The sequence below is a fragment of the Nothoprocta perdicaria genome, unplaced genomic scaffold (assembly GCF_003342845.1).
Source record: "Nothoprocta perdicaria isolate Ctin4 unplaced genomic scaffold, notPer1 scaffold_117, whole genome shotgun sequence".
NCBI classification, from domain to species: Eukaryota; Metazoa; Chordata; class Aves; order Tinamiformes; family Tinamidae; genus Nothoprocta; species Nothoprocta perdicaria.
Genome location: NW_020454283.1, coordinates 765,834 through 778,004, shown reverse-complemented (window position 1 = coordinate 778,004; position 12,171 = coordinate 765,834). Strand labels below are relative to the sequence as shown.

Sequence of the window (12,171 nt, the reverse complement as noted above, 5' to 3'; positions counted from 1 at the left end):
GGACTGGAACTTGCTTTGAGCGGGGCCTTCAGTACTTGGAGAAAAAAAAAAAAACTATTCATCCTCCTTTCACAGTTTTATTACCCATGTTCTTCATGAAATACGTGACTGAAGCAAATGCTTTTGTTTAAAGAACACAGTTATGCTTCCTAGCAATTACATAATATGCTTCCTGTACTGATATATTAGAAGGAATACTGAGCTCTRTCTCTATGTAGACTTACAAGGTGGCATCAGTAGCATTAGCCTGAAACCATGTAATCTGCATGGACTGAGGAATTCTCCTTGAGTTGTAGCAACGTTGACAGATGAAGCTGAGGGTATGGTTGGTGGTTCTGTGAATGGCTGCTGAAGCACTTTGTCTAATTTGTAGGTGAAGTTCACTCTGTTTTTCTTTGATGCTGATTTTGGCAGCAGATTGCTGTTAGTGTCATTTATCACCATTAAGTACAAACAGTTTTCACAGCTCAGTATCTCCCAGCATGAGAATTCTGCTTTTGAACAATTTGACTTGACAATTTGAGTTATCAGAGGATGTGTCCATACAGACAGATATTGAGCACAAGGTAGTGTTCAGTTAATAATAAAACCAAAACTCCTTAATATTTTTAATTACATATGTGCTGTTTTATATACTGTAGTATGTGTGGAACAGAAAGACAATTTTTTTTTCCTGTCATCAGCAGTGAAGAGTCAGGTCATGAAGGGAGAGGAGGAGGAGGAGAGATTGATCACATAGCTATCCAATTCCTTGGGCATCGCAGTATTATTTTCCTGTACTTTGGCTGCTTTTTATTTGAACTATAGTTAAGGAAAGAAAGAAAAAAAAACAAAAAAAAAGAGCTGGTCCCTTTAGCCATCTCTTCTGGCATGCTGGGGTGTCCTTAAGTCTAATTGTTCAATGCTGTAATATAGCAAACATTTGCTATTTTTTAAGGGAGGTGGGAGAGGGTTATGAGGGTTTTTTTTTTTTTTTTTATCTTGAGTTCACGTGTTCATTTAAAAACATATTTGTCATCATTCTGAGTTCTGTTGTTTTTGTTTGGATAAATTTATTTGTTTATTTCTAGTTTTGTTGTGAGTATGCCATTTTACCTCACCAATCTTTCTGCTAATACAGCTCTCCCTCTTTCAGTCTGCTTGGCTAAGGTGCAGGCCAACACTTACATATGGAGTGTTTGGGGAGTGGAGCAATCTCCCCAGATGTGAGGAGAAGCAGAAACCACCTAAATCTTTCATCCACTCCTAACTTGGTCCTGTCTTCTGATGAAGCAGGTGGAGCAGCACTGGCAGACAGTGCTGCTGCATGGAATTGCTCTTTTCTCTGTACAGCCCATGTGCTATTGCTCTCCATTCTAAGAAGCTATCCAACACTTTTTTTTTTTTTTTTTTTTAATCGACCAGGGACCTTGAGACTTCTTGTGAAATGTCCTAATGTCCTTTTCTCTCTCTAAGTTAAAATAACTGCAGCGAGCTGGGTAACTGGGTGAGATGACCTGAAGGAAGATACGAAATACACTATCTTTGGGATTGCTGTTTTATTGAGATAACCAAATTGCAGTTGTTAATAAAGCTGAATRCTGTCAGATGTTGGATAGCAACTTCAGAGCTTTAGCCATGCACATGCAAATATATTTTCATTTTCCTCATAGTTAATGGTTTTGCTTTCTAGTACTTTGACTTTAGAGGAGGAAGACTTCTGTACTGACTGCCTGTATAGCTAGTGAAATTGTCTTCTGTTGTTTATATACCGAAACAAGTCTGTTTAGATCCCTTTCTGTTGGGAAAAGTGTCTGTTTTCCCTGACTTAAATTGTGGTCTTTGAACTGCATGCTTTTTTTTTTTTTTCCTGATAATAATATACGTGTGTATCTTCCTGAACTCTCTCGATGGTTCAGTCCAAGTGAGTGGTTCCAGTTTGGTGGTGGTGGTGGATAGGTAGTTGATTCTTAGTGTGGTGGGATTCTTCAGATGAACACCACCTGAAATGTCAAAGCTGAAAATCAAAACCAACAAAAAYGCCTTTCCTGTTTTGTTACTTTAAAGTTAATGGCTTCTCCCTTACTCTGATTTTCCTGTGTTTACCTCACTTTGGAGCAGACTGAAAAAGAGTTAGATCCTAATCTTACACCAGTATTAAGTTGCTATTATTTTCCTTTTTTTTATTTCTGTTGTTGTTACTGTTGTATGGTTTTGTTCATATTTTATTTTGTCTTTTTTAATAGTTTTATTAATTGTTCTCTTCTCTATTGCATTTTGTCACCACTTTATTTTTAGTAGAGCTATTTTCATCTTTTTGGTTCAGTTGACACTTATTTGACTACCTTGTTGTTTCAAGATAGTTCATTCATGTGGGAACAGGCATGCGAACCCAAGGAGGAACTTGTTTTTTCTCACTTTGGTTCTTGGCTATTTGTTGCAAGGAATTGAGTCCAGATCAATCTTGCTGTTCTGTGTACAAGCTGTACAGCACCAGACAGAGGCAGCGAACAGCTTTTATCTCACTCTACCCTGTATTGTCGTGCAGGACCCTTTGAATATTTAATAATAGAAATTGTAAAATTGAGGAAAAAATGTACTATAATAACAAAGACCAATAAAAAGAAAAATGAAGAGCAAGTTCAGATAAACAAATGGCCAGCATTTCTGTAGAATTTGGTTTGCATAAATTCATAAAAATTGCATACCTAAATGGGTAGTTGCTCTTAGTTTAATGACTGGTAGAACTCCTGGTTAGAGTTCTCAGCATTCTTCTGAATTCTCAAAACAACTCATTTGAATCAAGCTTTCCATTTTTCCCCTGGTCAGGAACTGTCCCAGGCCTGACTTGTTAGATTTCCGTGCATTTAAAACTCTTCAAGCTGATCACACTGAAGGSTTGTATTTTAAGAATTTGTACAACTCATTGCAGAAATTTAAAGTAACTTCATAACATTAGTCTAATTTAAAACTAAAATATACACATACAATAAAATTTGTTAATTTTCTGTACTGAAATAACCCCCCACATATAACTAGATATAATTTTAAGAGTGTATGGCAGGATCTTCTGGCACTGGCCTTAAATGCTGCTTTTCCTATTTTAAATGATAATCTCTCAATGATTGTTCTAGAATGCTGCTGCCTTTTTAATAAGTAAATGTAATACTTACAAAAAATATTAGCAATAAAGACTATTGTAACTTTATCCRTATGCTCTTCCAAGTAGATTTCTTCGAAGTGAATCTTCCAAGAAATCTGAAGAATGACTTATGGTTCATTGGGGATTTTTGGTTACTCTGTGTACAGTGTTATTAAATGTATGTGGAGGAGAGGAATTACTGTCAAAAATCTCCATTTTGAAGAGTGCTTTTTAATATGTTCAGTAAAATACCTGAGGCTGTGYGAACACAGAAAACTCCCTTATAATTTGTCACTTCAAGCTCTGCCGATAGGATGGAAGAGTTAAATAATACATTACACTAAATAGCTCCTTAATATACTTCTACCATCTTGTTAACAACTGTTTACAGCTGTAGCACATCTAAAATTAGCTTTTATAAAGCCATCATCTTAAATGTTTTCTTCATATGCTTTATAACTCACTAATATAGCCTCTGTGTCTCCAGTGCACCCTGGCTAGAGTGTTCTGTGTGTTCSTTAGTCAGCCTTGCCACTGGAGAGCCCCGTGTGGGTAACAGCCAAGAGCAGTAGCCTGAAGACTCGCGTGTCCCGGTAGCCACCGAGATCCTGCAGTCGGGTTTTGCAGATGGTGACCTGATTCTGTTTCTCTTGTCTTTCCCTCCCTCTACCAGAGCATTTGTATACCTGAGCAATCTGCTGTACCCAGTGCCTCTGATTCACAGAGTGGCTGTTGTTAGTGAGAAAGGAGAAGTACGAGGATTTCTGCGGGTAGCAGTGCAAGCTATCGCAGGTGAGATAACCAGTGACTTTKATATGCCAGCTCTTTGGTATGCAATGGCTGGCTGCAACAGGTACAGAACTTTTCRAAATCCCCTTTCCCTCAAATATGTGTAATTTTAAAGTTTAATTTTTAATGTTTTTCCTTATTAAGTTGCTTTTGAAAGTCCTTTTCATTGCTGTAAAGGAGGGGGTCAGCTGCTAACATTTTCCGCTCTGGAGTGAGCTGATTGAGATTTACTCTTGGTGGTCTCATCCATTCTGGTGACAGTACAGATGCTTCCCATAATTTGTCTACCCTTTCTAGTAGTGACTAACTGCCAGCATTTCTTTACTGTTTAGGTAGGGTAACCCTGGTAGTTTCACTCTCCGTGGGAATGTAGAATGAAATCCTAGACGCTAAGGGCTCTTAAGAATCACTCTGGCGGTGGCTAATACAGCAAATGAAACAAAATCTATTTTCAATACATACAAAAGTTCTATTTCTAGTCTAGTTTGCTCTGCTTGCCATTGAAATCCAAATAAATGGAGGATGTGAAAAAAAAAGCTATGGCTGTTACAAATAGATGAGGGGACATCTCTTGAAGAAGAGCCATGATCTTATTTGCTCCCTGTGTGAAGTTTCAAAGGGCATTCTGAATCCTGGGATTTCTCTGGCAAGCATGCATTTACTGGGAGAATGGCTGGCAGTTAACCAGGCTGCCTTATTGGTACCCTCTACAAAGAGGGAAAGGGTGAATGGACAGATCCTACACATGGGAGAGCTTTGAGAACCCACAGCCTGTGCTAGGGGAGCTGTTTAGTTGTAACAATCTGGCTGCTTAGTTATAACATCTCCATGTGGGTCACTGTGTTACGGTATATTAAGTCACATCAGATGTAACACTCAGAAACAAGAAAATAATCAAAACTTGCACTGAAGCTTCTTTGCACTCAGAATTTGCTAAAGTATATTCATGATGAAAACTTTATAGCTTGTCTTCCTAAGAGGTTCATGGTGGATAGTTTTCTACTAGGATTTTTGCAGCACTTGTGCTAATCTGCTGTTGAAAAATGGGATTCAGACCTCCTTGATTTTAGGGAGTGAGCTCCATTCTAGTAAAAATTTCCTGTTGTGTAACTCTGAGTTTTCCTCCCCTCCTTGAGAACTTTATTGTTTTGTTTTGTTTTTAGCTGATGAAGAAGCCCCAGATTATGGATCTGGTATTCGGCAATCTGGCACAGCTAAAATTTCATTTGACAATGAATATTTCAACAAGGTAAGAAGCATTAAAATTGGCTTAGGTGTCTTTGAGAGGAGTAGTTTTTGTTTCTAAATAAAGAATAAGAAACATGGGATAGAAAGAAGACAGGAAAACTAGAAACTGCAGGACTCTCAATTTTTTTTTTTTTTTTTTTAGAGTGATTTTTCTTCGGTTGCAATGACTCGATCTGGACTGTCACTGGAAGAATTAAGAATTGTGGAAGGGCAGGGTCAGAATTCGGAGGTCATCACTCCTCCAGAGGAGATCAACAGAATAAGTGACATAGGTAAGAAAGAAAAATACAGTGGTTTGGGAAACTTTGTCAGTTCTGGAAAGGCTTTTGGAGTGTCCCTCGAGAGTATTTTGTGGAGGGAGAGATGTTATCTCTGTGCTGGATATGATAAATGCTGGAGTTGCTGTGTAGATCTTCATATAAAAAAAGACTGTACTCAGGCACTTGGAGTTTTTGATCATCAAAAGTAGTATGGAGTCATAAAGAATAGGTAGAGGTACTAGGATAACTGGTGTGATAGAGCTCATCTGTTGCATGAGAAATATTAAAAAAGCACCATGATTTCATATGGCTGTTTGTGTCTCTTTAAGACCTGAAATCTTCCACTTTGCTGGATGGAAAGATGACTATGGAAGGATTCACTGAGGAAATTGGTGATCATTTGAAACTGGGTAGCGTGTTTACCTTCCGCGTGACTGTGCTACAAGCCAGCGGCATCCTGCCTGAATATGCAGATATTTTCTGCCAGTTCAAGTAAGAATTCATCCTAGTTTTCATTAGGCAGTGAGTGGTTTAACGGGAGAGCAAATAGTGAGAAATAAATCATCTGACTGAGACCTTTCAAATTACTATGATAGTGTATTACAGCAGAGGCAAAAGCCCTGTCGGTCATGGGAATTCCTGTTATGAACAGCACCTGCTTTGTTTAAACACAGTGTTTAGGAATAAATTTTGGAGAATGGAGTTGAGAAACAGAATGGACTTTTAGTGACTTTAAATATCTTATATTTTTGCTTGTAAAGACTTTTAATGTTGGAAGTTTAGTGTTGGATTATGCATATGCCCAGCTGGAGTAAAAGCTATATGACTGTTGAGGAAAGCAGTAACTCTCAAATGATTGCCTTGTTCTGCTTAGCTTCTTAAGAAATAGCATGAAAATTGAAGGTAATGAAGGTATGAAACAAGCGCAGAATTTGTGCTCTCAAAGACCAGAATATTTATAGCTTTAGACTATCACTCAGTTGCCACCAAAATAAATAAATAAAAGATTTTCTTTGTCACATTCACAGCAAACTCCAGTGAATTGTCATGTTGATGGATTTCTTTCTTTATTTATAGCTTTTTACATCGGCACGATGAAGCTTTCTCGACTGAACCTCTCAAAAACAATGGTCGGGGGACTCCTCTTGGGTTTTACCATGTTCAAAATGTAAGTAAAGCCCGTAACTGTATAGTAAGTGACTGCTGTATCACTGGGAAATTGTATTTCTACTTCTGAGAACACCATGAGAGGTTTGTAGGAAAGATGGAAGGGATTGTGAAGAATAGACAATAGAGGAATGATCACATGGGTGAACAACAGAGAACAGAACAGTGTTTCTGCGTGGAAGATTTAACTCTTCTGTTCCACCTCTGCTTCCTGCTTTTGAATTCCTTTTATCTATTCCCCTTCTCAGGATGTTCAATGAAAGCTGTTAGCACTTAGCAAATAAAATTTATATGTGAATAGCAGTGATGAGGGTCAGTGATGAGCTGAAAGTATCTGTCCTTATTAATAGTGTAGCCTTTTTGTTACAGGTATGTTCAAATGTCTGTCTTGAGGCTTTCATTTTCTCCTTCAGTAGAAGTAGAACAAAAAGTAGACTGGAAAATTTCACCCCCTGAGCTCCAGTTTTATACAATTTCCTTTTCATATGTTTAATTTGATTTCCTTACTTTGCTGATAGATTGCTGTGGAAGTGACAGAATCATTTGTGGATTACATCAAGACGAAGCCTATTGTGTTTGAAGTTTTTGGGCATTATCAGCAGCATCCTCTCCACCTGCAAGGACAGGATCTCAACAGGTATCATTCACAGTTCTGGCATAAAGGCTGTAATTAGGCTCAGATCAGCTTTGCAGTTTAGGTTGTACTTTTTTTGAAATTATATAGCCACCTTCTCACAAGCACAATTCCTAACTTGTGTAAGCCTGTTGGTAAAGGACTATTTCCCCAGCATGCTGTGTTGTGTTAATGGACAGGGGGCTTGTTTTACCATCTTAAATGTGCAAAGCTGCTTTGCTGATACAGCTGCACGCACTCTGTGAACACTGGTGGTTGAATATTGTACGTAGGACTTCAGCGGTGAACGCAGCCTGCTCTGGGTAAGTTCTACTACCCAGCAAGAAGCAGTGCTCTCTCAAGGCACGTGGCCTGCTGATGCCATGGAGGTTGGATAACAAAACAAAGCAAGGAGGTTAGGGGAAAACAAAAGGCTCTTAAAGTGCAATATCCTAAGAAAATACTGGCACTGAGGTGGCTGAGCATTTGAATTTTTGGAAGCGGGGAAAGGACCTGATGTCCACTTATTCACGGCTTAACAGAGGAGTCTATTTTGTGGAATACTGGGTCTGGTTAGCCCTCTTACTGAAGGCAGCAGCTGTGAAGGGGAAACGTGTGCTAGTTTTAAGAGGATTTGTCACCTGGAGCTTATTCCTTTGCCTTAGACTATTTTTTTGGGAACTGCCTGGTACCCAATTAAGCTTTTGGTACAGAATGGGGTAGAGCAATTAGAAGCTATAAATAAATCTTTCACTGACAGCTATGATTAATTAAATTAGAAAAGAAAGAGGATTTAGGTTAGTCCGAGAAATATTTTGAATCCTGGGTTAAATTTCCATGAGATGTTGAATACATTTCATTCTCTGTGTTGCTTTTTCTGATGTATTCCTGGAATACAGGAATTGTGAGGCTCATTTCTGGGAAGAAATGGCACCTACTTCTCAGAGGATTGTCTATACCTATGTATGTGTGTGTGTATGTGTATGCATGTATGTATATATATGTGCATTTTTATACTTTTTTATTTAACTTATATGTCATTTTTCATTTCTCTACAGTCCTCCACAACCATCCCGAAGATTCTTTCCTCCCCCCATGCCACTCTCAAAGCCAGGTGAGAAATATTCTCTACTTCTGTACATCACACTTTTTATGTCTGATTGTCACTGAAGATTGTAGATTATTTCAGGAAAGTAGATTATTTCAGGAAACTGAGAAATGACATTGAGTGATCAGTGAAAAATGACACTGGATACATCTTTGCTGACTATCTTTTCTTTGTGTTGTGTTCCGCCTCCTCTTACAGTTAGTGCTTCTTGTGACATTAAAGGGTAGAATATTGTTCCTGAGGTGTTGGCCATATTCCAAGACATCTGCCTATGACTCTCTGTGCACTCACTGAGCACTTGACTGGAAATTGCCATATTCATTCACCATTACATCTTTCTGCTTTCTAATATTCCTGTTTACTGAAGCAGTCTTGTTAAAATGATCATTGTTTTTCTTAATTTTAATAATGCATGCTGAACTCTTTTCTATATTTTTTCCCATTTCCCATTTTATTTCCTCCTCTTGCTTTCTCTCACCTGCATGTTTCTGCTATCCCTTTTTGTCTGTTCCTGTGTTCCATTCCCTTTGCAGACCATGAGAGAAAAATTGAGTTGATTAGGTATCTCATGTCTGGCTATGTAAACGTGCATGTGCTGAACACACTGTCTGAGCACGCCAACGTGCTTGCGTCCTCTGCTGTGGCTGCTTTCCAGGATGGGGCTGACCAGCTACCACCTTTCCTCTTTCTGCCCATTCCCAGCTGTCAGAGTGAGAGGGCTCCTAAACGAGATGGTTAGTAGCCAACTTTAATCTATAGTAGATGCAGAAGTAGTTCCAGAGTGCTTCGAAATTCCTTTTTCCTTTTTGTCATCTTGTAGTGTTCTTGAGAATAGAAACTGCCATGGTTGCAAACACTGAAGGATAAAGCTAAAGAAGTTTTATAGGGATGTTTTAGAGAAAATTGCATAGGGAGACTTAAAATTTCCGAGAGCTAGATATCAGATTTTCTTGGACAGAAGAAGTTTACTTGTCATCTGTAAATAGTTCAGAGATATTTGGTGTCAAGAGATGCTACATAGGAAAAAGCAGCCAGGTACAGAGGAAACACTTTGATATGTTTTATATAAATCTAACKTATGTACAGTGCTGTTCATCACAGGTGTATTCTGTAAAAGAGCCACATTTYTTTTCAGATTTCTCTACTTATCTGTAAGTTTTAGTGACTTGTGTGTTTGATGTTCCCCTCATTACCAACAGCACTGAGTCCAGCTGTCCAGCTCATGGACAGTGTGTGCACATCTGCAAGTGTTGCTTTGGTAATATGATGGATATAAGAGGACCATTCTTGTAGTTAATGGGGAAGAAAATGGCACTGAAGCCATTTCATCCTCTGCAGACGGTATAAAATATTTTTAGCTGTAYTACCTAGTGATTTCCTTTCAGTGTTGTCTGGTTTTTATAGGATTGACAGGTGAGCGAGTTGGCCGGAAAATCTGCTCTCTTCTCTTTTCATATGGGTGCTGAATACTCTCCATTGCTTTGTTTACATCTCCATTTGTAAAGTTAATTGACCTTCATGGTTTGCTGTAAAACTCCTAGATTTCATCAGCAAGTCCGATGTAATCTGTGGTCTTGGTGCCTTGAGACCAGTTGTCTTTACAGTGTGACCTGCATAAGCAGTTACAGCATACATAGGATCTGTGAAAATCTGAAACAACTTAGGTTTCTGTGAGCCCTAAGTAATATTTATTTGTTTTGTATTTTTAAGTGCCAGCTACAAAGTTGAATACCATGAGCAAACCAAACTTGGGACAGAGCGTGAGCAAATACGACCTTCTCGTCTGGTTTGAGATCAGCGAATTGGAGCCAACGGGGGAGTAAGTCTAGTGTTCATCTTTCACGTTTTAAAGACAGTGGTTTGTGCAATTAGATCTTTTATCCGTTCAGATGAAGCTGATGCTTAGCAGTCATCTGGTGGTGGCCTGGCTTATATCTCAGTGGTCTCTGACCAGTTTGTTAATTCTGCTAGCATTTATTGTCTCCTTTAGAAAGGACTGAAGAAGGACAGAAAATGTTCTTTCACACTTGAAGTAGTCTCTTCATTTTGAGAGCCCATGYGCACTAACTAGGCAGGGAGTAGGAAAACTTCTGCTGTGTTTAGACAGTAAGTTTAAATTCTTGGGATAATTAGAGAATTTATGCTTCAGAAGTCACTCTAGCAGGCCTTACGTGTTTGCTTCTGCTACACAGAAGACTTTCTGTGATAGTTCTCTAGGGGATATATTGAAAAACTGCAGAGTTTTTAAGGTATATGATAAAATATATGATGTTTCTACATTTAGCTGATACCATTGTCCAATAAGTAGCACAGTTTGAGAGCTGGTAGAAACACCCTTATCTCCTCAGAGGAGAGCTAAATGTAGGCAGCAATAAAATGAGATGCATTGTTAATGTATCTTGTGTTGACTGCTGATTTCCATGTCTGCCACAGGTATATTCCTGCCGTTGTGGATCACACAGGAGGCCTGCCTTGTCAGGGAACATTCCTGCTTCACCAGGTACTAAAGRCGGCTGTAGAACAGCAAGTTTCATCTCTGCAGGGGAGGGGGGAGGTATTAGACTCTAATGACTGGATTTTCACTTCTGTCTTTTTTCCCACACACCTCTAATGATAATTGTAGGGTCAGCCATCTTTCAGTCTGTATTTACAGTCTGTCAGCTTTGGGCAAAGTGGGGAATGTCTTTGGCTTGCAGTGTATTGCTGTTTCCTTTCCTTATCTGTGCATCCCACTCTTGCTGTGTGTTTGTACACACATTAGATCAAAGGCTTTTAAACGGCAGGAACCCCTGGGACCAAATTTGTGCCTTGCGGGTGATTCTGTACCGAGCAGGGACGGATAATGTGCACTCAACTTTCTTCGGTTCATTCTCACTGTGTGTGGCTAGAAGATGCATCAGCACAATGACCATGCCTCAGTGCATTTTAAATGCTTGTAATTAGTCACAGACGCTAATGTAATAATCCTTCGTGACAGTTGGCCTTTAGCTAGATTTCAAAGGTGCTTTCAGCTAACTATTGTTTGGGAGTACAGAAAGAAGTCGTAAAATAAACCTGCAGTTGCCAAGTTCCTGCTCAGACTCCTCTTATGACCTGCATTTCCTCTCTCTTGATAGGAACAGTTTTTGGGTTSTCATAGCTTGTGAGGAATGATATACTCCATTTATTTCTACCCTTTCCTCTCCGCCCCTCCCCTTCTTCCCCCTCCAGCTTGCAAGAGGATGACACTGAGTTCTTGATTTATTACTATTTTCATTAATTGTTTCAAATGGAAGCTACTGTAATTTCATTATCAAGTCCCCAACACCAGCAGAAGTATTTCATCTTCTTTTGAAATAGTTACACCGCAAGCACCTTTTCCTTGGAAATTCCCTTCTCCTCTGGAAATTCTTTGTGGGTGAGGAGGAGGAAGTGTTCTGTTACATGTATGAACATACTGGTTTTATATTAGGTAAATTTTCATGTCCAGTAGCACACAGAAGCTTGTTGACAGTTATGGGCTAATTTAAATGATCTTCACTGCTTCAGTTTCACAGTATAAGTGTGAAGTGGAGGAGGTTAGTGTTGGGAAAAGAAACTTGCCCAGTGTAAACTTCCCTTTTTTGAACTGTACCAGGGAATCCAGCGTAGAATCACCGTCACCATTATTCATGAGAAGGGCAATGAGTTGCACTGGAAAGATGTGCGGGAGTTGGTTGTTGGTGAGTATATTCAGTTGGGGTGTTTTACTGTGCAAGGAAGATTTGTTGATTTTTCTTTGCAACTGATTCTGTTACCATTCAGAGCATTGACTCTTTGGGAGGAGGAGGACTTTGTAAGAAATCCAGGGGAAAAAATTAAGTTTTCTCATATCCATTTATAACTG

At 39.0% G+C, this 12,171-nt stretch overlaps 1 protein-coding gene across 15 annotated transcripts in view; it reads left to right on the top strand.

Moving 5' to 3' along the window:
* Positions 1-12,171, top strand: part of KIF1B (kinesin family member 1B) — a 79,525-nt gene that overhangs the window by 56,929 nt on the left and 10,425 nt on the right. For all 15 annotated transcript variants that reach the window (XM_026053623.1, XM_026053621.1, XM_026053622.1 and 12 more), the window contains 10 exons: positions 3,795-3,913; positions 5,074-5,159; positions 5,301-5,430; positions 5,748-5,910; positions 6,496-6,586; positions 7,104-7,222; positions 8,257-8,312; positions 10,017-10,125; positions 10,740-10,806; positions 11,923-12,007. In XM_026053623.1, coding sequence (XP_025909408.1) covers positions 3,795-3,913; positions 5,074-5,159; positions 5,301-5,430; positions 5,748-5,910; positions 6,496-6,586; positions 7,104-7,222; positions 8,257-8,312; positions 10,017-10,125; positions 10,740-10,806; positions 11,923-12,007 — 1,025 coding nt within the window. The remainder of the gene's footprint in view (positions 1-3,794; positions 3,914-5,073; positions 5,160-5,300; positions 5,431-5,747; positions 5,911-6,495; positions 6,587-7,103; positions 7,223-8,256; positions 8,313-10,016; positions 10,126-10,739; positions 10,807-11,922; positions 12,008-12,171) is intronic.